Source organism: Adiantum capillus-veneris, chromosome 13 (genome assembly GCF_014529385.1).
Source record: "Adiantum capillus-veneris isolate H3 chromosome 13, ASM1452938v2, whole genome shotgun sequence".
Classification (NCBI taxonomy): Eukaryota; Viridiplantae; Streptophyta; class Polypodiopsida; order Polypodiales; family Pteridaceae; genus Adiantum; species Adiantum capillus-veneris.
In genome coordinates, this window is record NC_140943.1 from 49,699,801 (window position 1) to 49,727,478 (window position 27,678).

The window sequence follows — 27,678 nt, forward strand, 5'->3', positions numbered from 1 at the left end:
GAAGCCATGTTGGTTTTGCCAAGATTGGAGATAGTCTTAGGGTGATAACTTTAGGGATAATTTTGTATGCTAGTGTCATCATTGTGATAGGCTGCGAGAGCTTTAATTGGGAGCATCACACCTGTTTAGGAATAGACTTTACAATACCTCTTTTCACACTAGGATGTAGCTGTCCCTCTAAAAGTGCTTTGTTTGTCAAGCGAGTGATGGGGGTTTTAAGGTCACCCCATAACTTCTTCAAGAACTCTGTCGTCATTCCATCCCAACCAGGCGTCTTCTCCTTGCCCAATGATTGTTGGGCAAACAAGCATTCATCTTTAGTGATGGCTTGTTCTAGGTGGTCCGCTTTCGTGGGTGCTATAGTCTTGTTGACATTGCTGAGCAATGAAGCTCTTGCTTTGTTGACCTCTTTGGATTGATCATTTGGTTGCCCAATGATACGGTTTAAGTGATCAAGCATAAATTTGGCCATTACGTTAAGGTCATGCTTTTCAACCCTCGCATCGTTTGTGAGTGTTGTGATGGTACCCCGAGTTCCAAAGAAGTTCGTTTGAATAGCAGCCTCAGGTACAAGGTAAGTCTCCCTAGACAATATCCTTGCTTTCCAGATCTGCTTTTACTTCAAACCATCTCTTGTGCTCTGCTGCACTTGACAAACTCAAAAAAGGTGTGAATATGGATAATCTAAGAGCCTGGAACACTCTTGCTCAAAGTATCCAAACGGCAACAAGTAAAGAAGGCTCTCGAGGACAAGCACCAAGGTTAAAGAAGAAATGGAAGGGCTTAACCAGCAAAAAGCAGGTTGGTAGGCACTTAACGAACGTTTAATCCCTGAATGTTTCTCCCATCTGCAATATTTTCCTGCCTCCTTGTAGGGACTCCTAGTTTCCCTCCGTGTTTCTCAAAGTTCCCCCTTGAAACATATCGCCCACCAACAAGGACAACTCAATTTTACCTGTTTTTTACCGCTTTAGACGTAAAGGACCTGAAGTTTGAAGCCGTGCTCTGCCATGTGGTGCGTGGATGTACACGCGAGTACGTCTTCACACACACACACACACACACACACAGGCTCCCACAACGGCTAAGTTACTTCACCTAACCCCTGTCGTCAGATCTAGGTGTGTGTTTCTTCTCCCTCCCTCTGTAAATTCTGCCCCCGCCACATTTCCGCATCTACTACAAGCTGCCCGTGAGTATTTAGCAGCTGTCTCAGTCTTTGCAACGTGCCTCCATTGTTGCCATCGCTGCCTCTTGCTCTGTTGCAAGAGCAAGCCAGTCAGTGAGAAGTTCTCCCGTTCGTTCCCAGATTACAGAATCGTGAGAAGACAGAGATCGAAAGTTTTTTGTTTCTTGCTACAAGCTACGAGAGATCCAGAAATTACGCATACGGTTTGCCGTGTCGACAGATTTTACCAGTGTGAAGAGGTGTTGTACCCAGGAAAGAAAAACTGCAGGACAATGTGGAAGGGTTTGTGAGACATGGCAGTTAAGTCTTTGGGTCAATGTGCCAGGGTCTTCATCTAAAGAGATGGTCTCTTAATAATCAAGCAGATGATTTCAGGTGTTTGAGATGTAAGGTTTGTGGGATTGATCAGCACTCTGACAATGGATGGACATGGCGCTCTGCCTTGTGGACTCCATCAGACAAATAGTTAAGAGCAGTTAATCCTGCAGAGGTGCCATAAATTTTTACAGCACAGTGAAAGTGGGTTGCACTAAATGAGAACCTGGCTGCAAGCCTAAATCGACAAGTCTTTTAACTCTGTATGCTGCAAGAAATCTCCTTAAAAAATGAAGCCATCAGACCAACGCTGTGTTAAAGTATGGGACTCTCTCATTGTTGCATTGCCTTATATTCCAATGTAGGCAGTCTTGTAATTGCACTTTTGATGTCTTTTTGCAGAACAATGCGGAAATCGAGTTTTTCACAGAATATGGCGAGGCAAGTCGTTACAAAATCCTGGAAATTATAGGTAAGGGTAGCTATGGCATAGTGTGCTCGGCCTTGGATACCCATACAGGGGAGAGAGTAGCCATCAAGAGGATCAATGACATATTTGAGCATGTTTCGGATGCTACCCGGATTCTTCGAGAAGTCAAGTTGCTGCGACTCCTCCGCCATCCAGACATTGTAGAAATAAAGCATATCATGCTTCCTCCCTCACGGCGAGATTTCAAGGACATTTTTGTGGTCTTTGAATTGATGGAATCAGATCTTCATCAGGTTATAAAGGCAAATGATGACCTAACTCCTGAGCACTACCAGTTCTTCCTTTACCAATTGTTTCGAGCCTTAAAATACATTCACACAGGTGCGTTCGGACTCTGCTACAAATCAAATGTGGGGGGACCATTTGTGTCACATCATTTGCAGGTGGGTAGATGATGTGATTTGCATCTTCTGTTGTGAAGCTTCATAGAGCTTTCATGCCAGTCGTGTTATTGTAGTAGGTCTAGAAAAGTAGTTCAACTTTTTTGTTGTCATGTATGTGTGTCAATGTAGAGGCATTGCCATGCTCTTCAAGGTACCACAAATGAGAATTAGGTGCTTGGGTTGAAGGAATAAATAGATGGAAATATTCTCTGTTGACTTCATGCATGTGTTTGTTGGCGCACATAACTGTCATTCGAGAAGAAGTGTGAAGTCCTTAAATGTACTTCGAACAAGAATTAGGGGAATGGAATGCTAGGGTCTTAAGGAGTAATTAGTTAAATCCTAAAGAGTCAGCTATTCTTGTGCGTCAATGCCATAAGGTGGTTTGCAATTCTTTTGTGTGGTGCCTATTCAATGGTTGAGAGCATCCTTGTAGGTCATGCATAGGCCTGAAATTAGTTTTTTGTTTGAGTGTGAAAATGGATAAAATTTGTACCCCTATAGCTAGGAAGTCTGTAGACCTTCTTGAAGGATTTACCAGGCTTTCCATTGCAAATAATTTCCTTGAATCTTGACTAGAAGGGAGCTAATAAGTGCTTGTATCACCAATCACTTAATCTGCTGGAATCTCGCAACTAATTTGATTGTAATCAATGTGCAAACTTTTGAGAAAGACAGAGGAGATAAAACACTATTGCACTTGGGTCGAAGAAGATAAAGGCTTTGGTTTGAAATTTTACTTAAGCTGGACACAATTTTTTGGATGCATTTGGCATGGCGAGTGCACAAACGTCTAGAACTAGTCCCACCGTTGTTTTTGCCTTCTTAGAGGGATGTTGCTTTGGAACTTGCTTGTTTGCTTAATGAGGGCCAAGTGTAAGAGATATGTCTTGTTTGAAAACATTCGAAACACATGTTTCTTGCGGAAGTGTGTCTTGTAGTGAGTTGGGTGGACTTGAGGTATCTCTGGAAGCCTTTCTTCTCAACAAGAGTGATGACGGTGAGTGTAACCTTTTCTCATGGATCATGTGGCCATTGATTATAAGCTCATGGAGGGGAACCTTGTCTTTGCACCCAAAACAGTCTAAGATCGTGCGACTAAGGATAATCCTCGACAACAACGATTGGTGTGTCACTCACACTGATCCTCCAAGGTTAGATTCTTAAAGGAGATTGGAAGAGACATCCGCGAATTTTTTTGAATGTATTCTTCCATGGTTTCGATGGTTATCATCGTTGAGTTACCTCATTTTGTACTTCAAATAAAGATGTTAGGCAACTTAGAGCAAAACATTTTGGAAGGCTTGCCATGATTTTGGAGCGTAAGGTTTTGTGGATAGGGAACTCCACTATTGCATAGCATTGTCGTTCAGAAATGCGAGTACTCAGGAAATTTTGGATTCTTCTGTACAATTTTGGAGTGAACATATATTGTTGAATTGAAGAAATTATAGAGCTTTCTTTTGATCCTGAACTCGCAAAAAAAGTGAAGAATTCAATTGCCGAACCACCGTCCTTGAAATCCTATGGTTGAGAAAGAGGAGGAATTGGTAGTAAGGATAAGCATTAAATTCCAAGTTTGAAACACAAGCGGTGGTGCGGGTCTTGCAACCATATGACCGAAAACGCCTTTGATAGGGATAGTAGAATCTCTTGACTAATGAGAAGAAATTCTCGAACTGTCGGGTGCCGGTGGATATAACACCCGAGGCATCATGTAGTTCAAGAATAGTTGCAGATTGTGCATAACCGACAAATTGTGTCGAGAATGTCTTAAAAGCAAGTGGTGTAACTCGTTGACGAGAAATTGTAAATGCTCGTCCAAATTAATGGGTCCGGTTTTACGTCAGTTTGCTTATCGAAGAAGCAAATGGTTGAAGTTTTAATACCATTGTAACCACTAGGTGTTAGCCCTCAGACATCAGGATGGGTGATTGAGCTATGTCCGACCAAGTGGGAACATGGTCCTATGGTTAGGGTGGTTAAGGAATTCTATAAATAGGACACTTGGCTCATTTGTGAGCTATATTGTGTGATTACCACCCTTGGACTCTAGGCCCTTGGAAGCTCTATCGACACACCCGCTTGGTGGTATGGGACACCAACTCTTGCGGTAGAGGCTAGCGCGTTAGCTACAGGCTCCCAGGCTCGGGGGTGAGCGCGTATTGGCTCTATGACTGGGAGATGAGTTTGATGTCCGCTCTCTATTCTTGTCTTTGTGTGAGTATGGCTTGTTTCATGTCATTTGTGCAGGATGGATTCGGCAAGGAGGTATCAGAGCTTGTTCTTGCTCGAGCATCGACATGGCAACGTGCACAAAACCATTAGAGCTCATGGGGCCATGATGGCCTAGCTTGACAGGCTCTCTACCCTCTTGCATAGTATGGGACGCTACTAGCAAGAGAGGAGAACATGCAAGCCGATGGTGGGAGTAAGTTATTTTTTAGTTTATTTTGCACATGGAACTCGTGTGTGGAGTTTGATGCTAGCATGCGTCACATGGATGCTTTGGTGTGTCAACTGTTTGCATGGACGCCTTGTGTGTGTTGCTTTATTTCCCTCGCGTATCCATTTGTGCATGAGGCTATCTTTTGGCCACACTTGAGCAACAATAGTCCTCCATGTGCACATTCGGGCAGAGGCCTTTTTGGAGTGTCTTGCAAGCTAAGTCTAGAGAAGAGCTGCTGATTATGCCCTTGCCTATGGTGGTCATCCTCCTTGCCTTGCTTGCCGTTTGTGCCCAATGGGATGAATTGTATAAGCCTGCTCGTATATGCAGCGGCCTGCCTTTGGTGCTGAGAAGGTCCTGCAGAAGGTAGGTAATGCTCTATCGTCAGCATGGGAGGTGCACCATACTGCCCAGCTAGTAGGGCTGCTGGAGTATGCAGAAGTGGCAATCCATAGAGGAGCAGGGCTGGCCTGAAAGAGTGTAGCCTGCGCACGTGCAGACAGGGCCGTTGGTGACTGGCCTAAAATAGGTGCGCAGGGCAGCAGATGTGCAGGCCAGCCAGGGTGGTAGACCAGCCACAGGTCGTGCGCAAGCGGGCGGTGTAGAAGGCACCTCCTCCTTGCGTGCCATGAATTCCACACGGTCAAGGGCGGCTAATCAGCTTGTGCGTAGTATTTTCTATGCAAGCACAAATCGATTGTCAAGTTTTTTTATAAAACAAACCTACACCTTACCCATTTTCAAAATGGGTGTGCCCAAAAGGTTGATATAATGTGAATACCTCAATTTTTTATAAAATGGGCCAAAAAGACAATGGTTGTCCTTTGTGTGAAACTTGAAAAATCCACCATTTGGGAAACCTTCACGATCTCTTGACCCCCCTGGCTTCTACGGACTGTCCACTTCCCTGTCTCTTCTGGCCAACTTTCGAATCCTGGGCGCTTAAGTCCTCTTGAGTTAAAATGAAGTGTGAAACCTCCCACTTAATGAAAACCAAACTAAGTGGTCGGTCGAGAGTATGAATCTTGCAAGTTGACATTTTCTAAGGACAAGACAAAGAGTTTATGGGCAACTTCTCTGGAAGCTTCATCCCAGCCTTCGCAGGGTTACCTCTCGTGGGCGGTTGGCTTCCTTGGCCCATCTATTTAAGCGTGCCGACGTGTGAGGGCATGACATTAGGCAGTCATTGCAAGTCCTCTTGTGCGTAAAGCAATCTATCTCCCTCTCTCCTGCTCTATTCTTGCCTATTTAATCTTGTGCATATTTTCCATTTAATCTACTACTACATACTTCCACTGTCACAAACTGTTGACATGTCAAATCATTGAAGAACAGAGCCAACCTTTAGATCCTGGCGAGGGGCCTAAACCCTAAGTGAAGAAGCAGAAGCAGAAGAAGTTTTACCAACTTGCAAAGTCTTGCCGAGTGGCCTATTTTTAAAGAAGAGTTCCCACCAACTTATGGGTCTGATGGGGCCTAAGTGACCTAAAGAGATTTAATAAAGCGGAGCCCATACACACACACACACACACACACACACACACACACACACTCAATTAGTGTTGACATGCTAACGTGGCAGTTGTACGGATTTCCGTAATTTGCGCTGGCAGCCTTTTAGCCGTTTGACTAGTTGCTTTTGAGTTTGATTGCTTTTCATGTAACTGCTTTTCAAGGCCAAGGGCCTTTAAATATGTGCAGAGGGCTCATTCTCTGGCATGCTTGAGTGTAAAGGTGCAAGGATTGGAGTACCGACATTGTACTTAGTTGAAGCAATATAAAATTTAAAGAAATACCGAAGGGGACGCCAACGTTTGGGGCCAATGCTCTCTTGGGGTGGAACTCCGCCACTCTCCGTCTCGTGTGTTGTGCACTCTCTTATCTCTTTCAATTTAGTTGTTATTTGAAGTGCTTAAAGTTGTTCAGTTTGTTCCTTCTTCGTTGGCACGTGGTGCCCGTCCTCATCACAGTGGTATCAGAGCTTCAGGCGCGTGCTTTTCTTAAAGCATACCGGTATCAAAGAGCAGACAAAGCAAGGTGGCGCTTCCAAAGTTTCCTGGAAGTTTTATTAAAGAATCTTCGTGTCCCAACCCTAGACTTATTAGCCACTCCCACCCTTACTTCATCACGCATTAGGCGCGCTCCCGTCTTCATCGCTCTGTCTTGCAGGGCATAAGCCATAAAGATCACTTGCAAGAGCAGGATCAAGGATTTCTTAAGCCGTTGTTTTTCTCAAAGGCAATGCCATGCAGTGGTGGAAGTCTACAGCTACCAAGCCGCACACTCCAAGGACTTGGCAAGCTTTCAAGAAATGTTTTTGCCCGAAGTTACATGCTTTCAGATATCTTTCTTCACAGTGCAGCTTGTGGCAGAGTGGGGTATCTTGAAATGCTTGCCACGGAAACCCTAGCAAAATGCGACTTGAAATTTTTTTGTTGTCTCTTCTCGAGCTGATAACCTTGGAGGTCCAGTGTGATTGCTATGTTTTGGGACTACCATCACGGCTACAAGAACATTGTCTATCAAAGAGCTTATGATTTATGCTACGGTCGGCTACTACCTTATGAAAGGAATATAACCCTAATTGTTGGTGTAGGTTTCAAAATGGAAAGCAAGTCGACTTTTGAGCTCGATTGATTTTGAGATTGCTTTTTAAGTTTGGATTTTGTCTGAGAATTTGTTTGAGAACTTGTTTGGTATCCTGTTGGGAATTTGTTAAAAATGGATGGTATCTGTTTTGAACCTGTCTTGGTGCCGATTTGAATTGTTTGACTCTGGTGTCAATGCTTGGTGATTTACTCTCGGGTGCAGTAGTGAGAAATGCTGTTTTGGTATTGTCTGAATCTTGGAACGATGCAGGCGGATGTCTGGGGACCGTTACGATGTATGTTGGAAACCTTTGAACGACGCAGACAGGATGTCTAGGAAGCGTTTGGTTGTATGATCGAACCTCCAAGCGACGCAGGCTGCGGTCTTGGGAGTGTTTGGTTGTACGAGTCCTCTGAACTCATGGCTCGGACCTTTTTAGGTTATCTGTGGGGTAGTTGTTGGGTAGCTTCATGCCGCATACCGTTTGTCTCGGGGGAGTGCTCAGCGGCGATGTTCATTGTGTCTTGTAACATGCATATGTGAGCATTCGTGTTGCATTGTGATGTGCCAACCATTGAATATTCCTTATTGGATGAGAAACCAACGACCCAGGATATCAAGAGTTTCGATTTGGAATGAGACTCCTTATTGGATGAGATTCTTCTCGGAAGCCAATGACCCAAAATATCAAGAGCTCCAATCTAGAATGAGACTCCTATTGGATGAGATTCTTTTTGGGAAGCCAACGATCCAAGAAATCAAGAGCTCCGATTTGGAATGAGAAAGCTGATTGTCCCTCGGATTGTCCCTCTGAAATTTTTGAGCTAACTTGAGTGGTTTTGCAGATATGCTGTAATGGCGGACGATTACTTTCTTTCAAGAAGGGGGGATGATGTCACAAACTGTTGACGTGTCAAGTCACTGAAGAACGGAGCCAACCTTCAAATCCCGTTCGAGGGGCCTAAACCCTAAGTGAAGAAGTAGACGCAGCAGAAGAAGTTTTACCAACTTGCAAAGTCTTCCCGAATGGCCGATTTTCAAAGAGGAGTCCCACCAACTTATGGGACCCCGTCCGATGGGGGCCTAAGTGACCTATAGAGATTAAATAAAGCTGAGCCGACACACACACACGCGCGTGTGCACACACTCAACTAGCGTGGAAAATTGATGACATGGCAGCTGTACGAACATCCCAGAATTCGCTGACATGCTGATGTGGCAGACAGTACGGAATTTCGCGTTTTACGTTGCAGGTGCTGACGTGGTAGCTGTAAGGATTTTCGTAATTTGTGTTGGTAGCCTTTTAGCTTTTTGACCAGTTGCTTTTGCGTTTGACTGCTTTTCATGACACCTTTGTCTTTAAATATGTGCAAAGTGCTCATTCTTTGGCATGCTTGAGTGTGAAGGTGCAGGGAATTGAGTACCGACATTGTACTCAGTTGAAGCAATGTAAACTTTAAAGAAATAGTGGAAGGGGCGCCAACGTTTGGGGCCAATGCTCTCTTGGGGTGGAACTCCGCCACTCCCCGTCTCGTGTGTCGTGTACTGTCAGGTGTAGCGGAAGTGTTTTAGCTCGGATCTAGTACTCCGCACAAACACAAGGGACACTTTGCTTCACTTGAAAGAACTAAACTGAACAAAATGAACGAGAGACACAAGAGAGAAAGAAAAGAGACGACACCAAATGTCAGGTCCCAAACCCTCAGGGGCCCCTTGCTCTGTTTCCAGAGCAAGTAATTTCTTTATTCTTGCACAATGCTGATACAATGACTAAATGCTGAGATGCTGATGCTAATGGGTACTGTTGAGATAGTAAGGGGTACTGTGGTATTGCACGAGAAGGGATGCCTATCTTTGGAGTAGGTGCGTCTGGGTGCGGAACTACGCCAGTCCGTGTCGACTCCTCTCTCTCTCTCTCTCTCTATATATATATATATATATATATATACACATTATATATATTCCAAATTTTGCATAGTTGTTTGTGGTTTCCGTCGTGTGTTGTAGTAGATCTTTGTCTTGGAGTGTCCAAGTCTATTACACAGGAGAGCCCTAAGAGTTGCACCTTGCTGAAGTAATAATAAAGAAATACCGAAAGGGTGTCGGTCTTTGGGGCCAATGCTATCTGGACTCTGGAGATAGAACTCTGCCACTCCGTGTGTCGCGTGGATGCTCTCTCTTTCCCTCTCTTTTACAATTATTCAAGTTGTTTTGAAGTACGAAAATTGTTGCCCAAGTGTGTAGATTGTAGTTATCGTGTGTTTCTGTCCGATCCCTTGCTGGAAGTGATTGCAGTGGTATCAGAGCACAACTTGCTTCATTGCCCTGTGCAAAAGAAGCACGATCCAAGCACCATGGATGCAGCACTTGGAGATTGGATTGTGGAAGGTGGGAACCCACCCAATTCCACACAAAAGCAACCAGAAGAGACACATCCTCAATATGTGGAGAGAAAGATGGAAAGAAAACTTTACAGTTTCTACATCAGTCATTTGTCGTTCTGACGAGCAAACCAGCCCTACATCAACTTACAGATGAAAGCTATGGAGTTGGATGAAAAAGAAACAACAAGAGAATGAGGAGATGAAGAAACATGAGTTCATTTTTACCCTAATAAGCTTTAAAGACATGCTTTTTGATACTTTTTGCGTTGCAAAGGCTTCTAAAAATCTCTTCAACGGTTGAGAATTTGGATATGCAACAAAAGTCAAAAGTTATTTGTAAGGTGTAGCGGAATGAATGTTGTTCTTTCTCAAGATGAGTGCTCCATAATGTGCTCAAGGTTCCTTTTTGCTCTTCTGGAAGGGAGAGCCTTCCGTTCTTAGTGAGAGAGTGCTATGATCACGAACAAAGTGAGTGGGTACTGTGCGTGCAAGTGTATGAGACTGAGAGATAGAAAGAGAAGAGAATACGACACCAGAGAGTGTTGTAAAACCCTCCTCCGAAGGGTCCACTCGTTGGTGAGAGTGGTCTACGATTGATTGCACAAACTAGTACAATGATGGTGCATGAAACTGATGCAAGTCTAGTCTATGTCGACGATGACGACGGGGATGACGAACACTAGGGCTGAAAACTAAAGGTCTTTATCTCCTGTCCAAAAAAGCTCAAGGCTGAAATCTGCTGCGATTCCAAACGCTGAATTCGGGGCTGATTTATGCTGCTGAAAAAACGCTGATTTGGGCTGATGGAAAACCCTGAATTCTTCTGCGTTTTGGTGCTGAAAACGCTGCCCTTCTGCTGCGGCTTGGTGCTGAAAACGCCAAGACACAGAGGGCGATGATGGCTTTGGAAACGCTAGGTGCAGGATGCTTAAGCGATCTTGGGTTTGCTGAAAAATGCCAAGGGGAAAGGGCTGTTAGCGATGGTGAGGAAAAACGCTAGGGATGCCTGCATGAGGAAATCGCCCAAGGGAAATTGGGGAGTCTTGCTGAGAGAGAGGGAACCTGTCGCCGATGGCCTGCTGTTCTCCTTGCTCATCTGCCATTTAGTGCTAAGCTTGGTTTGCTTATATATTATCTTATCCAATTTGCCCTACCTACTTTTCAACAAAAGTCACTTAAATTAATAAGTGAAAAATGTCAAAAATAGGTAAAATATGCTAAATGCACTGGAAAATTCCCTTGAAGGATTTTGATGGGAATGCTTATGATCATGCTGTGTGCAACCAGAGGATATGCATCTATACTAAGTGACTGGGCATGCACGGTCTACGAATAGACTCACAAAAGTGCTAGATCACTTCTAATCTAGACTGACTGGACTGACGGAACTCTTGTTATGTTGTAGCTTGTCCACGGACACATAGGGTTGTTGAATGTGTCACGTGACATCCCCTCCTTTTTAAAGTGAGGTATTGGTACCGAGATGCATGGCTTCCTTGTAGTCTGCCAACAACTCTGGATAATCCTTGAAAAACTTTTCGTCGACCCACACCGCTTAGTGGGTTCCTCGATCCTTGAACTTCAAAAAGTATTGTCTCACTTGCTTCTTCGAACCATGTTGAAACCGATGCAACAACACTTGCTCCGGCTCCATGACTTTAGCTTCATCAATGATATCCGGTTCTTCTTCTTCCGAAATGTCCTTTGAAGGTGTTCCTTGAAACACTTTCAACCAAGAAACATGGAAAACGTTGTACATTGACCATGAGTTAGACAGCTTAAATTTGATTAAAACCTCATTTATCTTTTTAATGACTGGAAATGGACCATACATACGAAAAGACAACTTTGGACACTTCTTTCCAACTTGCTTAAGATGTTGCTTCATGATTCTTAAATACACCCAATCTCCTTCCTTGATCGAAACATCCTGACGATGCTTATTAGCCTGTCGTGAATAAGATTCCTGAGCCTTGCTTAGCCGAAGCTTTACACTTTCAAAAATCTTATCCAATGATTGACTTTCAGCATTGGCATTAGGCCTTTGACTGACCGAGCGAGTCAAAAGTGACTGGAACGGACGGCCAAAAGCTGCCTTATACGGAGTTCGACCAATAGCAGAAGAAAAAGAGTTATTCAAAATAGCCTGTGCCAATGGGAGATAGAGCTCCCATTGAGACTGCTGATCATGCACATACAACTTTAAAACATCAAAAGCCACTTGGTTGTAAATTTTTGTTTGACCATCTGACTGTGGATGAAAAGTCGGTGAAAATTTCAACTTGGTGCCAAAATTTTCAAAGAGTGCGCGCCAAAAATTGGACGTGAACTTAACATTCCTATCTGAAACAATTGATTTTGGCAAACCACAGAGGGGGTACCAATGCTTAATGAACAACCGTGCTACATCTTGTGCAGTAACTGTGGCTTTACCATGCAAAACTTGCCGAAACGATCAACAATTGTCAAACATTGAGTGTTCCTTGAATGCAAACTTGGTGGTAGGTTAGTCACAAAATCCATGGAAATATCTTGAAAAGGTCCATCAGGAATAGGCAGCGGAAGCAAGAGGCCTTAGGAGCTTTTACCTTTTGACATATAGTGCAGTGTGACATAACAAAACACATCTTTTCGCATTTTTAGGCCAATAAAAGGATCTTTCAATTTTTTCCAAAGTGGTGTTCATTCCCCTGTGCCCATCCGTGAGAGAATCATGTGCATCATGCAATACGGTTGGCATGAGAGAGGACAACACACATAAACGTTGACGAAAATACAACAAACCATCACGAATGAGATAGTTGCTTGGCCCTTGGGAAGCAAGAGCCTGCAACCAATGCTTACCAAACTCAGAATCCGCATACTGATTCCTCATGGTGTCAAAAGACTCACTCTCGATAGAAAATGTGGATCTTGACTCGAGCCAAAATCTGTTCTTTGCGACTCAACGCATCTGCAACAGGGTTAGCTTTTCCAGGCACATGCAATCAAATCTCCAAATTGCTCAAAAAACTGTGACCACCGTGCTTGGCGATCACTCCAATGTGCACTAGGCATAGACTGGAGCCACTTGAGGGCTTGATGATCTGTGCGAACTGTAAACTCTCTACATAAAGAATATGCTTCCAATGCTTAAGAGAGTGAATGACAGACAAAAGTTCTTTATCATAAACTGATTAATTCTTTTTTGCACTATTGAGCTTCCGGCTAAGGAAAGCTACTGGACGACCATGCTGCTGAAGCACAGCGCCTATGGCGACATTGCTCGCATCGGCCATACCTCAAAGGGATCATCCCAAGAGGCAAGGATAAGACACGGTGCTTCTGTCACCGCAACCTTGAGAGCTGCGAAAGCCTCAAGGCTGCTTCGGGCAAGTCTACGTGCTGACAGCGAGTCTTTACCCCTTTCAAAACATCAGTCATAGGTGCAGCAATGCGTGCAAAATTCTCTATGTGCGAACTGTATGCTTGACATAAACCAAGAAAAGAACGCACATCATATGCAGTTTTGGGCAAATCCCAATTACGAACCTATTCCACCTTCGCAGGATCTAGCTTGACGCCTTCTGCAGAAATGATATAACCCAAATAAGTGACTTCAGTAAGAGAAAATTCAGACCTCTTAGCTGCAATGTATAACTGACACTCATCCAAACGGGTTAGTACCCTTTTGACATCTCTTTCATGTTGTTCCCACGATGCAGAAAAAATGAGAATATCATCCAAAAAGATGAACACACATACGCCGACCATATCGGTGAAACGACCTACCATGAGACGATTAAATGTACGCACGGCACCTGTCAATTCAAAAGGCATAACAATATACTCTCATTGGCCTCGCTCGGTGTGAAAAGCGGTCTTGAAAATGTCGCCTTTGAATACCCGTACCTGATGGTATCCACTCTTGAGATCGACCTTGCCGAAAACCTTTGCCCCATTGAGCCTATCTAGGATATACTCAATGCGAGGCATCCAAACTTGTTCTTGACGGTCATCTTGTTCAAATCCCTGTAATCAACACACAAACGAGACGAACCATCCTTCTTGCGAACAAACAAAATAGGGGCAGCAAAAGGACTTACACTAGGGCCTATAAATTCTCTAGCCACCAACTCCGTGAGTTGTCGCTCTAACTCTTCCTCCTGTGTCTTGTTCAAACGATAGGGAGCCTTACTGACAGGCTGTGCCCCCTCCATAAGCTCGATGCGATGGTCCTCCGGCCGCTCGGGTGGGAGACGAGGTGGAAGATTATCCTGCAAAAAGATGTTTAAACTTGGTAAACAAATCTGAATACTTAGCTGGAGCCTGAATGTTCTGGGAAACTGGAGCAGCATAGATGAATGCCGATTGTGCTCCTCGTCGTAATTCACGCTTTACCTGCACATGAGAGATGAGAGGCAAAGAATGCAAGCCCTCCTTAGCACGAATGATGAGGGGGGAGTCAGTTTTGGCATGTAAAGTGAGAGTGTTAGCCTCTCAATCGATGAGAGGGTTGAGTTCACGAAACCATCTTATGCCCAAAATCATATCACATCCTGAGAGAGGAGACACAAGAAATTTTCTACTGAAAGAAGCTTGTTGAACGGTAAACATCACATCAAGGCACTCTTTCGTGATGAGAGAGTCCATACCAGGAGCAAAGCCAGAAACCTCGAGAGGAGATTTCTGACTAACCTCTAGGCGGGCTCTCTTAACAAGAGAGGCACTAATCACATCATGCATACTGCTTGGATCAAACAATATGATAAAACGTTGACCCTTTACATGACCATAACACTTCATGAGAGACTCATCAATGTGTGTGTCAGAGTCATGAGAAGATTCAACGTGGTGCGTTATAGTGCTTGTGGTTGCTGTGGGTGCCTTTTGTTCCTTAGGTGGGGCTGTCTTAGGACAAGCCTTCTTAATGTGACCCTTGACGTGACATTGAAAACATCTACCTTCCTTAGCATAAATCACTTGTTCTTTAGGCGTGATGTATCCTCATACAATTCCTTGTGCAGCTTTTTTATATGGGGTTAGCTTAGGTTTTGTAGGTGCTTTAGCTTTACCCTTAGATTCATTGCTAGAGTTCTTTTCCGAGGAATTGGAGGAAGAAGGGCTAGAAGAATTACCATTCTTACCATTCTGCGTGGTCTGAGAATTTTGAGAGGTTCCTTGAGAAGTCTTGTTCTCCTTAGGCTTTCCCTTGTACTTCATCTTTTGGGAGAGAGCAATCGCTACTGCCTTGTTGAGATCCGCGAGGTCAAAGACTTCGACATCAAACTTGATGTATTCGTCTAACCCAAAGAGGAAAGCCTCTTTGCGCCCATCATCCGATTTGCGTAATTGAGTGCCGAGTTGCAAAAGACGGTTAGAGAAAGACATGATTGGCATACCATGTTGCTTGAGATTGCGCCAATCTTCCTTCAATCGTGCGAGGTACTGAGGAGGCATAAACCGCGCCTTGAACTTGTCTTGGAAATCAGCCCAACTAAAGGAAAGGGGCGTGAATTCGTCGGCTTCCTTTAGGTGCGCGGCTAGCTGTGCCTCTTGCCATGCGTGGTACCAATTGATGGCATCACCGACAAGGTACATGGTTGCTGTCAAAACCTTGCTATTTCTTGTCTTCTTAGTTGTCGCAAAATAAGCATTAAATTGATGCAACCAAGAAAGAATAACCATAGCATCCATCTTACCATCATACTTACTGAAAGTCATCTTCTCTGTGACTGGGTTGTTGGAATCCGCATCGTGACTTGCACCACTTGAGGAACTCCCACGATCTTTGGTTGGGTCGGACTTCGAGGCAAGTACTTGTCGAACCAATTCTTGAGTGCGGAGTTCTCTTTGAGCCTCACGCTCGGCCTCCAAGGCCGCTCGTCTTGCTTCAGATTCCTCTTGTCTTTGTGCTTTCCTTTCTTTTCGTTCTTCGCGCTCACTTTCCGAAGCAATGCGAGTCGCTTCTTGTTGTATGGCAATTCTTTCGTTGCGTTCTTTGTGCTCGCGGTCCAACGCAATGCGAGTCGCTTCTTGTTGTATTACCGTTTTTTCGTTTCGTTCTTCGCGCTCGCGGTCCTTGGCTTCCTTCCGTTCTTCGCGCTCACGGTCCTTGGCTTCCTGTCCTTCTTCGCGCTCGCGGTCCTTGGCTTCCTGTCGTTCTGCTTTTCTTTCTAGTTGTGCCATCGTCTCCATCATCGACTTGACCATCACCTCCATAGAATTTGGTACAACTCGTGGCGTAGATGGGGAAGGGGGAGGGTCGGGAAAGTCTCCTGGTGGGGAAAGCTCTTCTTCGCCACTCCCATGCTCATCACCTGTATGCGAAGTATCATTCCGCTTCAGGTGAGGACCATGCACTATGATCTTTGGTTCTTAAGTTCACGAGAAACTTGGGTTCTTGAGGTTCTTGGGTTCTTGAGGTTTTCTTTCGCTTGCAAACCGTGTTTGAGAAGGATCTTCTCCTCACCCGAGTTCTTCTCTTTTCCGCGGGCGCACCCCTTGGCGGCCTTGCGCTCACACCAATTGCTTTTTCTCACCTCACGTCGATTGGCCGGCCGCTAAGTGCACGGTCCGCTCTCAATGAGTGAAAAGAGGCACAAGGGGAGGTTGGACAAGCCCTTCTTTCCTCTTCAAAAACACGATTAGCAATCGACACGCGCAAGCGAACTTGGGTTCGTACGATTGCAACAAGCAAAAAAAATTCTTGTGATTCTTGTGGTTCTTTCCTTGAGTGATACAGAACACTGCCAAAGCTCTGATACCAATGTAAGGTGCAGCGGAATGAATGTTGTTCTTCCTCAAGATGAGTGCTCCATAATGCGCTCAAGGTTCCTTTTTGCTCTTATGGAAGGGAGAGCCTTTCGGTCTTAGTGAGAGAGTGCTATGACACGAACAAAGTGAGTGGATCCTGTGCGTGCAAGTGTATGAGACTGAGAGATAGATAGAGAAGAGAATACGACTCGAGAGAGTGTTGTAAAACCTCCTCCGAAGGCCCCACTCTCGTTGGCGAGAGTGGTCTACGATTGATTGCGCAAACTGGTACAATGATGATGCATGAAACTGATGCAAGTCTAGACTATGTCGACGACGACGACGGGGATGACGAGGCCGACACTAGGGCTGAAAACTGAAGGTCTTTATCTGCTGTCCAAAAACGCTCAAGGCTGAAATCTGCTGCGATTCAAAACGCTAAATTCGGGGCTGATTTATGCTGCTGAAAAAACGCTGATTTGGGCTGATGGAAAACGCTGAATTCTGCTGCGTTTTGGTGCTGAAAACGTTGCCCTTTTGTTGCGGTTTGGTGCTGAAAACGCCAAGACGCAGAGGGCGATGATGGCTTTGGAAACGCTAGGTGCAGGATGTTTAAGCGATCTTGGGTTTGCTGAAAAACGCCAAGGGGAAAGGGCTGCTGGCGATGGTGAGGAAAAATGCTAGGGATGCCTGCATGAGGAAATCGCCCAAGGGAATGACGAGGCCGACACTAGGGCTGAAAACTGAAGGTCTTTATCTGCTGTCCAAAAACGCTCAAGGCTGAAATCTGCTGCGATTCAAAACGCTAAATTCAGGGCTGATTTATGCTGCTGAAAAAACGCTGATTTGGGCTGATGGAAAACGCTGAATTCTGCTGCGTTTTGGTGCTGAAAACGTTGCCCTTTTGTTTCGGTTTGGTGCTGAAAACGCCAAGACACAGAAGGCGATGATGGCTGGAAACGCTAGGTGCAGGATGTTTAAGCGATCTTGGGTTTGCTGAAAAACGCCAAGGGGAAAGGGCTGCTGGCGATGGTGAGGAAAAATGCTAGGGATGCCTGCATGAGGAAATCGCCCAAGGGAAATTGGGGAGTCTTGCTGGGAGAGAGGGAACCTGTCGCCGATGGCCTGCTGTTCTCCTTGCTCATCTGCCATTTAGTGCTAAGCTTGGTTTGCGCTTATATATTATCTTACCCAATTTGCTCTACCTACTTTCCAACAAAAGTCACTTAAATTTATAAGTGAAAAATGTCAAAAATAGGTAAATATAGGTTAAATGCATTGGAAAATTCCCCTGAAGGATTCTGATGATTATGATCATGCTGTGTGCAACCAGAGGATATGCATCTATACTAAGTGACTGGGCATGCATTGTCTACGAATAGACTCACAAAAGTGCCAGATCACTTCTAATCTAGAATGACTGGACTGACGGAACCCTTGTTAGCTTGTCCACGGACACATAGGGTTGGATGTGTCATGTGACATTATTCCTCTCGAGGAGCTCTTGTTATGTGCAACGGAATGAATGTTGAACTTTGCTCAAGATGAGTGCTCTGAACTGTGCTCAAGGGTTCCTTTTTCTTATGGAAGGTAGAGCCTTCCGTTCCTTTAGTGAGAGAGTGCAATGGACACAAACAAAGTGAATGGACACTGTGCGTGAAAATGTATGAGACTGAGAGATAGAGAGAGAAGAGAATACGACACCAGAGACGTTGTAAAACCCTCCTTCGAAGGCCCCACTCGTCGGCGAGAGTGGTCTACGATTGATTGCACAAACTGGTACAACGGGAATGCATGTGACTGATGCAAGTCTAGGCCATGTCAGTGTTGACGACGGGAATGGTGAGACCGACGCTATGGCTGAAATCTGCTGTCCTTCTATTGCTGTCCAAGAACGCTAATGGCTGATTTCTGCTGTGGCTGAAAACGCTATGGAAAATGCTGATTCTCTGCTGGTCTTTATGGCTGAAAACTGCAGTTCTTGTAGGGCTGAAAACTGATGGCTTAGGGCTGAAAATGCAGGTCTTTGTCTGCTGAAAACTGCGAGTCTTGTCTGCTGAAAAACACTATGCCAAAGTGGGGGCGATTGGGGGTTCCTGTAAAATGCTAGGCTGAGGAATTCCTTGGCTATGAAGCCTGCAGAAAACGCTAGCTGACTGAGGTCCTATGGTGATGGTGCCTGCTGAAAAACGCTAGTGTTGATGTGCATGGAAAACGCTAGCATGGGGATCCGCTTGCTTGGAGAGAAAATTGCCACCAAGGGGTTCTTGCTTGAGAAGTTGCCTGTTGAGCGGTGGAGCTCTTGCTGCCTCTTCTGCCAATTAGTGCTAGTCTAGGTTTGCTTATATACAAACTCACTCAATTTGCCCTACCTACTTTCCAACAAAAGTCACTTAAAAACAATAAGTGAAAAATGTCAAAAATAGGTAAAATATGCTAAATGCACTGGTAAATTCCCTTGAAGGATTCTGAAGGATTTTGTTGGGAATGCTTATGATCATGTTGTGTGCAACCAGAGGATATGCATCTACACTAGGTGACTGGGCATGCACGGTCTACTTCCTAATCTAGACTGACTGGATTGATTGAACCCTAATCATACTATAGCTTGTCCACGAACACATAGGGTTGGATGTGTCACGTGACATCTCTACACACTGACATGAACGGATTTTGATTTTGGTTAACTTTAGAAAGATAGGGTTTTCAGCAACAATATAGGGTTTTTGACAAAAATTTCAGCATATGTAAAATTAATTTTTGTGATAGCTCTTGTTATTTGTGTGTAGATAATAGGTAATAGGAGCGAGGAACATGCATCGGAGCAATGATGGCTTATGAATGAATCTGATAACTTTCCGAATGACGATAAGAACCGTGAACGGTGTTTTGTTTTATGAATTATGAATGAATGTATGATGATGAGGAATGATGAATGATGGAATGTTATTCTAGTGCATCAAGATTTCTATCCGGATGAGATGATTGGATTTTTTTGTGAGTGCATCAAGAGTTGCAGAAGGATGAGATGGTTACACAGGGATCTAGATACATCAAGAGTTTTGGACGGGATGAGGTGGCTAGATTGAATGATTGAAACACGGTGTTCAATGTGAACTAAGTGTGTGATTTGTGAACATCGTGTTTCAATCAAGCCATCTCATCCCGTCTAGAATTCTTGGATGTGTTGTCTTGTGGAGTCTAGTACATGGGTACATAGAGTGAGTGTCTATTGAAGAAATTTCCGCCCTTTAGCTGTTTTGCAGGGGTAATCGAGGACGATTACTCTTCTTTAAGAGAGGGGCATGTGACAAGTTGGTGACTGTAAGGTGTAGTGGAAGTGAATGTTGAACTTTGCTCAAGATGAGTGCTCCAAACTGTGCTCAAGGGTTCCTTATACTTACGGAAGGGAGAGCCTTCCGTTCCTTTTGTGAGAGAGTGCAAATGATCTCAAACAAAGTGAATGACACTGTGAATGAAGGTGCTGAGAGAGAGAGAGAGAGAGAGAATACGACACCAGACGGTTCTCAAACCCTCCTCCAAGGCCCCTCCTCTCTATGGCGAGAGAGGTCTATGCTATTGATCAAGGTTGTAAGGTACGTAGTATTCGGTACGTGTTCGGTACGTACTGTACGTTGTACCGTATGGATTGGGCCATAAGGTACGTAAAATTCATAGTATATTTTTTAAAAGCTAAAAATACAAAGAATTTCAAATTTATATACAACCTATCTAGTTTAAAAACACTGCACAATACTTAAACATAGCCACAACTTTCAAAAAACACTTAAAATCACCCCACAAGTTAAGTAACCGCTAGATAACTCTGCAACACAATTAACGCACACTTCAAAGTTGAATACAAAACTTACAATCTTTCGCGAGGTCAGAGTGCCTCCTTGCAGACTCCAAACACAAAGGGAGGGAGGGAGAAAGAACCTTATCGGTGGCGGCAAATCCTTCCTTGGTCTCTGTGCAGACACTGTAGAGAGACTCTGTTCTACTCTGTGGTTCTCTGTTGTGATAATAACCAGTATAGGATAGGTGGACTTATTAAAGGCCTCGCCCAACCAGTCCGACCACGGGGAATAGGCACCGTCGGCGATTTTTTTTTTCCGGAGGGTTTTTTTTTAAAAAATAAATAAATAAATTTATTTTTACATTGGGTATGTATGGAATCATACGATACGTACGGATACCGTACGGACGTACCGTACGGTACGAAACCAGACCTTTCGTACGTACGGAAATAACCTTGCTATTGATTGCACAAATCTTGGTCTAGATGCAATGGACTAGCCGACAATGTCGACGACAATGACGACGATGACGAGGACCGGCTAAAATCTGAAAATCCGCTAACTGCTCAATTTTGACAATGTGTCGGCGAGGACGGCGATGGCGACGACGTGGCAAGGATCTGTTGCGGGTAGGTGAGATCTGCGAGGCTATGGGCTGATCTTGCGGTGTTTAAGTGCTGAAAACTGAAAACGTTGATGCAAGGGGCTAATCTGACAATGGAAATCTGCAAACGCTAGGTCAAGTCTGCATCTGAAAAACGCCACAGGGATGTGAGAGTGTGCGTGTGGGGAAGCATGAGAGAGGGGGAGAGAGAGAGAAAATAGACCACAAACGTAAGATATGGTGAAGAGGGGGCGGTCAGCCCCCCATGACTACCATGAGCAGAAGACCCTGTTAGTACATCAGTATGATCTCTGTGAGATGAGATATGGAAGTGGGTACCCCCCTGGCCCTATAAATAGGTGCCCAAGGGGAGGTAGGGCAAGGCCTGATAAAAATCCCCACGACCCAACAAAAAAATGATATATAGAAATATATGTGGGTGCCCGGACAAAAGTGGGTGGTCGGCCCCAAACTCGGGCGGCCGGACCAGGAGAAACCTAGACTATGGGTGGCGAGCCCGGAGACATACTAGCCGTACAAGTATGTCCTAGACCTGTGAAGCAGCAGAGTGGTGTAAGTCTAACACCCCCTCTCAGCATCGGATGCTGAACAAACCTCATGAAGCCGAAGATGTGAGGCACTGGATGAAGATGTCTGCTACGATGTCTGCAGCAGTCTGGGGTGTCCCAACCGCCAGGAAATCTCCGTGGAAAGATGCCGTCACGAGTAGTGTAGCAAATTGTTGTACTCCGTCGATACAGTGTGAAGATACTGCGTGAAGGTCCGAAACTAAGTGTGAAAACAATCCTTGTTGTGAAAGAAGTGCCAATAGACCTGCAAGTGTCCTGCCCAATATGATATGTGGTGTCTGTAGTCAAACCGTCTGGAGAAAACGGAGAAGCCCAGGAACTGCCATGAGAATGACCGAAAGCCTGTCAATGCATGAACCTGTAACCCAATGTGCCAAAGTGGCTAAGCTGTGTAAAACTCCAGGAAGGCCAGAAGTAGTAATCTGTGCCGTAAATGTCCTCCGAATCAAGGAAAGCCATACTAAACAGTCTGCACTGTAGAAGCTTTCGGAAGGTGCAACAGTCATCGAGAGACCGCACGGACCACCACTGGATGGTGTCCTTTCAGTAGGTAGGGTAGTCCAAGAAGAGGGGAAAGGCAGACTCAATAGTCTGCGTTGTGAAGGGCCTCTGAGAAGAGGTGTGGTCAGACCAAGCTGTCTGCACCGTGATCATCCTGTAGAAGTAGGGAAGCCAGACAAAGAAGTTTGCACTGTGAAGATCCTCTTAGAAGAGGAAAGGCTAGACCGATCTGTCTGCGCCGTCTTGCCTGTATGTCCTTCCTCCAATGCTTCGGTGTCAACCAAAATATAATCCACGCCAACAATGCCAGTGGTCAGACCAAGCTGTCTGCACCGTGATCATCCTGTAGAAGTAGGGAAGCCAGACAAAGAAGTTTGCACTGTGACGATCCTCTGAGAAGAGGAAAGGCTAGACCGATCTGTCTGCGCCGTCTTGCCTGTTTGTCCTTCCTCCAATGCTTCGGTGCCAATGAAAATATAATCCACGCCAACAATGCCACCAAACCGCAACTCGGTGTGGCTCTCAATGTGAATGAGCTGGGAGTAGTGGCCTACTGCCCAGGTCGGGGGATAAGTTTGCTGCAAGGTTACCGAGAGTGAGTGTAAGCTACTGTGAAGGTAGCAATCCAAATGATCGGGAGTGTAGAAGAGCAACTGCACTACCATCCAAGCCAAGCTCCTGGTGACTCCGGATGTAGTCGCGTAATGATGCTTGATCTCCCGCATCTCGCAGGTAAACTCTCCAAGAGAGTCCAAAGCACTAAAGTCCCACTCCAGTTTGTAGATCCAAGCAATGAATCTGTCCCAAGAAGAGATCCAAGATCCTCTCTCTAAGTCCATGGAGTTGCTCTTGTGTAAGCAAGTGATCTGACATGTCGAGGTCAAGTGGTAAGTGTTTGTCCACCCAAGATGGTGGTGTCTTTTCTGGGAATGTCGGAATCCCATATGCCATGAGCATGGCCATATCTCGTGTGAACTCCTCTGACGAGTGCATAGGTGTGTCCATAGCAAACCACAAGTCACCACCCCCTCTGGAGTGCGCAACCGTCGAATGATGGCTGGAATGAATGGATCTCCCGAGGATCATACGCCCGTAGATGATCAAGCTGATGTCGAAGATACCGTGTACTGCAGCAGTCATTGAGAGACCGCATGGATCACCACCAAGGGGTGTCCTGTCAGCAGGTAACTTCATTCTCTGTGAAAAACTCCAACCAAGTGTCTGCTCTCCACCCAAAAATGCAATTGCGAGGCGATGAAAACGCTGCTGTCAGCGATTTTCAGCGTGCTCGTACGCTCCCGGCAAGGTCCAAAGCGGTGCGGAGGAGTGTGGGAAGGGTGGTGAATCACTGTCACTGCCCCAGATGGGTTGAAATCAGAGAAAACAGCAAGAGGTAATGGCTGAAATTTGATGAAGACGGAGAGGATACTCACCGGCAATGCACCATATACAAAGCCGTGTGGGTGGTGGCGAGATCTGGGGTTCAGAAGCTGAGCGCTGCCCTCCTGCTGCAAAAACGTAGGTCAATTTGCAGCCCACTGCACTTTTTGGCACCAAAAACCTTCTGTTTGTTGAAAAAACAAAGGCTTGATGGGTGCCCTAGGTGACCAGCAACTTGTGGAAGGTGTCAACGACACAGTGACCAATAATACCGCCGAAAATGGGGTGAAAGCCCAAAAACGCAGATGAAAGTAAAAAACACAAATGGATATGGAGGGGTCTTCCGAGACAAAGATGTCCAAAAATGGTAGCGCTAACGGAAAATTAACAGATTTGATGTTTTTTGCAAAGACACAGATGGCAAAGCATTCCTTCGCGATGGAAGCTGTCCAAATGTTGGCGCCACCTCCTCTTGCAGGCAACTTTGCAGAAACGCTGATGCTTTCCAAAAACGCTGGTTGTTTTGATACCTTGGGAGCAGAACCTTTGCAGGTGATGAAGCACTGGTCCCATGTCTGCCTGAAGCTGCCGATACCATGTGAGTGCACGTGTGTGGAACAGAGAGAGAGAGAGAGAGAGAGAGAGAGAGAGAGAGAGAGAGAGAGAGAGAGAGAGAGAGAGAGAGAGAGAGCACAAATGCAAGATATGGTGAAGAGGGGGTGCTGACTACCATGAGCAGAAGACCTTGTCATTACATTAGTATGATCTCTGTGAGATGAGATATGGAAGTGGGTACCCCCCTGCCCCTATAAATAGGTGCCCAAGGGGAGGTAGGGCAAGGCTTGATAAAAGTCCCCACGACCCAACATAAAAATGATGTATGGAAATATATGTGGGCGCTCGGACAAAAGTGGGCGGCCGGCCCCAAATTCGAGCGGTCGGACCAGGAGAAACCTAGACTATGGGTGGCCAGCTTGGAGACATACTGGCCGTACAAGTATGCCGTAGACCTGTGAAGCAGCAGAGTGGTGTAAATCTAACAAGGGGTTGTAGCAAAAACGCCAAGGCTGATCTAGTAACTGCTAACGCCAGGGCTGATCTAGTACTGCTGAAAACGCTAGGCTGAAACTATAGCCTAAACGCTAGTCTTGATCTGCTGCTGGCTGGAAATGCTAGGCCTCTTGCCGGTCTTGTTGAGAAGGTGCACTGTAAGTTGGTTGAGTTCTATTGCCCCTTCTGCTTGATACTGCTAGCGCTAGGTTTTCTTTTATAGAACTTAGCAAATTTGCCCTACCCAGTTTTCCAACAAAAGTCACTTAATAAATAATAAGTGAAAAATAGATAAATTGGGAAAATGGGTTCTATGTACTGTAAAATGCTCATGATGGGTACTGACTGTCATGCTGATGATCATGCTGTGTGCAAGCAGAGGATATGCAACTACTCTAAGTGCGTGGACATGCACGACCTGCGCATAGGCTCACAAAGGTGTCAGGAGACTTCCTAAGCTGACCTGAATCCTGGACCTGAAGTAGCTTGTCCACATGCACATAGGGTTAGGTGTGCACGTGACATCTCCTCCTTTTCAAAGTGAGGTAATGCTACCGAGCTTGCATGGCTTCCTTGTAGTTTGTCAACAACTCTGGGTAATCTTTGAAAAACTCTTCATCGACCCACACTGCTTCGTGGGTTCCTCGATCCTTGAACTTCCAAAAGTACTGTCTAACTTGCTTCTCTGAGCCATGGCGAAACCGATGCAACAACACTTGCTTCGGCTCTATGACTTCATCTTCATCGATGATCTCCGGCTCTTCTTCTTCAGAAATGTCATTCGGAGGTGTTCTGTGAAAAACTTTCAACCAAGAAACATGGAAAACGTTGTGCAATGACCATGAGTTAGGGAATTGCAATTTCATTGAAACCTCATTGATCTTTTTAATGACAAGAAATGGACCATACATTCTGAAAGACAACTTAGGACACTTCTTGCCAACTTGCTTAAGACGTTGCTTTATGATTCTTAAATAAACCCAATCCCCTTCCTTGATAGAAACATCCTGACGATGCTTGTTAGCTTGTCGTGAGTACGAGTCCTGAGCCTTACTTAGCCGAAGCTTGACACTCTCAGAAATCTCATCCAATGACTGACTTTCAGCATTGGCATCAGGCATTTGACTGACCGAGCGAGTCAAAAGTGACTGGAACAGACGACTAAAAGCTGCCTCATACGGAGTTCGACCAATGACAAAGAAAAAAGAGTCATTCAAAATAGCTTGAACCAATGGGAGATAGAGCTCCCAATGAGATTGCTGATCATACACATAGGACTTCAAAACATCAAAAGCCAATTGATTGTAAATCTCTGTTTGACCATCTGACTGTGGATGAAAAGCCAATGAAAAATTGAACTTAGTGTCAAAATTTTCAAAGAGTACGCGCCAAAAATTGGACGTGAACTTAATATCCCTATCTGAAACAATCGACTTTAGCAAACCACAGAGGGGGTACCAATGCTTTATGAACAACCGTGTTATATCTTGTGCGGTGATTGTGGCCTTACAAGGAATCAACATGCAAAACTTGCTGAAACGGTCAACAATTGTCAAACATTTTTTTTTTCTGAGAAAAAGATCCTTCTATTAGTTAATGAAAACTGCCCATAGGGCTACAATCACCTCTGCAAGAGAGGGCTACAACAAACATGATGGGGAGACTCTCCCAATGAAAGAAACAACATATATACAATGAGTGTTCCTTGAATGCAAACTAGGCGGAAGGTTAGTCACAAAATCCATGGAAATATCCTGAAAAGGTCTATCGAGAATAGGTGGCGGAAGCAAGAGGCCTTGCTACTTACCCCAAGGAGCTTTTACCTTTTGACAAATAGTGCACTATGTGACATAACGAAACACATCCTTTCGCATTTTAGGCCAATAAAAGAATCTTTTGATTTTTTCCTGAGTGGTGTTCATTCCCCTGTGCCCACCCGTGAGAGAGTCATGTGCATCGTGCAATACGGTTGTCTTGAGAGAGTGCAACACACAGAGACGGTGACAAAAATACAACAAACCTTCACGAATGAGATAGTTGCTAGGCCCTTGGGAAGTAAGAGCCTGTAACCATTGCTTACTAAACTCAGAATCTGCGTACTGGTTCTTCATGCTGTCGAAAGACACACCTTGAAGAGAAACTGTGGATCTTGACTTAAGAGCCAGGATCTGTCCTTTGCGACTTAACGCATCTGCAATAGGGTTAGCTTTTCTAGGCCCCTACTCAATCAAACCTCCAGATTGCTCAAAAAATTGTGACCACCATGCTTGGTGATCACTCCAATGTGCACTAGGCATAGACTGGAGCCACTTGAGGGTTTGGTGATCTGTGCGAACCGTGAATTCTCTAACATACAAAAAATGCTTTCAATGCTTAAGAGAGTGAATGACAGACAAAAGTTCTTTACCATATACTGAATAGTTCTTTTCTGCACTATTTAGCTTCCGACTAAGAATGCAACTAGACGGCCATGTTGCTGAAGCACAAGGCCTCATCCAAACGGGTTAATAGCCTTTCTACATGCTTTTCATGTTGTTCCACGATGCAGAAAAAATGAGAATATCATCCTGAAAGATGAACACACATGTACCAACCATATCGCCAAAACGGCCTACCATGAGTCGGTTAAACTTGTCAATCCAAAAGGCATGACCACATACTCCCATTGCCCTTACTCTGTGCGAAAAGCGGTCTTGTAGATGTTGCCTTTGAATACCCTTATCTGATGGTATCCACTTTTGAGATCGATCTTATTCAAAACCTTTGCCCTATTGAGCCTATCGAGGATATACTCAATGTGCGGCATCAGAAACTTGTTCTTGATGGTCATCGATGGTCATCTTGTTCAATGCCCTGTAATCAACACACAAACGAGATGAACCATCCTTCTTGTAGACAAACAAAATAGGAGCAGCAAAAGGACTTACACTAGGACGTATGAATCCTCTGGCCACCAACTCCGTGAGTTGCCGCTCTTAACTCTTCTTCTTGAGTCTTGCTCAAACGGTAGGGAGCCTTACTGACTGGCTGTGCCCCCTCCATGAGTTCGATGTGATGGTCCTCCGATCGCTCGGGCGGGAGACGGGTTGGAAGATCATCCTGCAAAAGGAGATGCTTAAAACTTGGTAAACAAAGCTGAATACTCGTCTGGAGCCTGAATGCTCTGGGTAATTGGAGAGGCATAGATGAATGCTGCTTGTGCTCCTCTTTGTAATTCAC

General features: G+C 45.0%; 1 protein-coding gene across 1 annotated transcript in view; it reads left to right on the forward strand.

Annotated features, from left to right (window-relative positions):
* Positions 1 to 980: 980 nt before the first annotated feature.
* The window catches only part of LOC147443961 (mitogen-activated protein kinase 15-like), an 82,683-nt gene continuing 55,985 nt past the window's right edge, over positions 981 to 27,678 (forward strand). The window contains exons 1-2 of the mRNA XM_086526746.1: positions 981 to 1,824; positions 1,907 to 2,315. Of these exons, the coding sequence (XP_086382872.1) occupies positions 1,795 to 1,824; positions 1,907 to 2,315 (439 nt within the window). The 5' untranslated portion in view covers positions 981 to 1,794. The remainder of the gene's footprint in view (positions 1,825 to 1,906; positions 2,316 to 27,678) is intronic.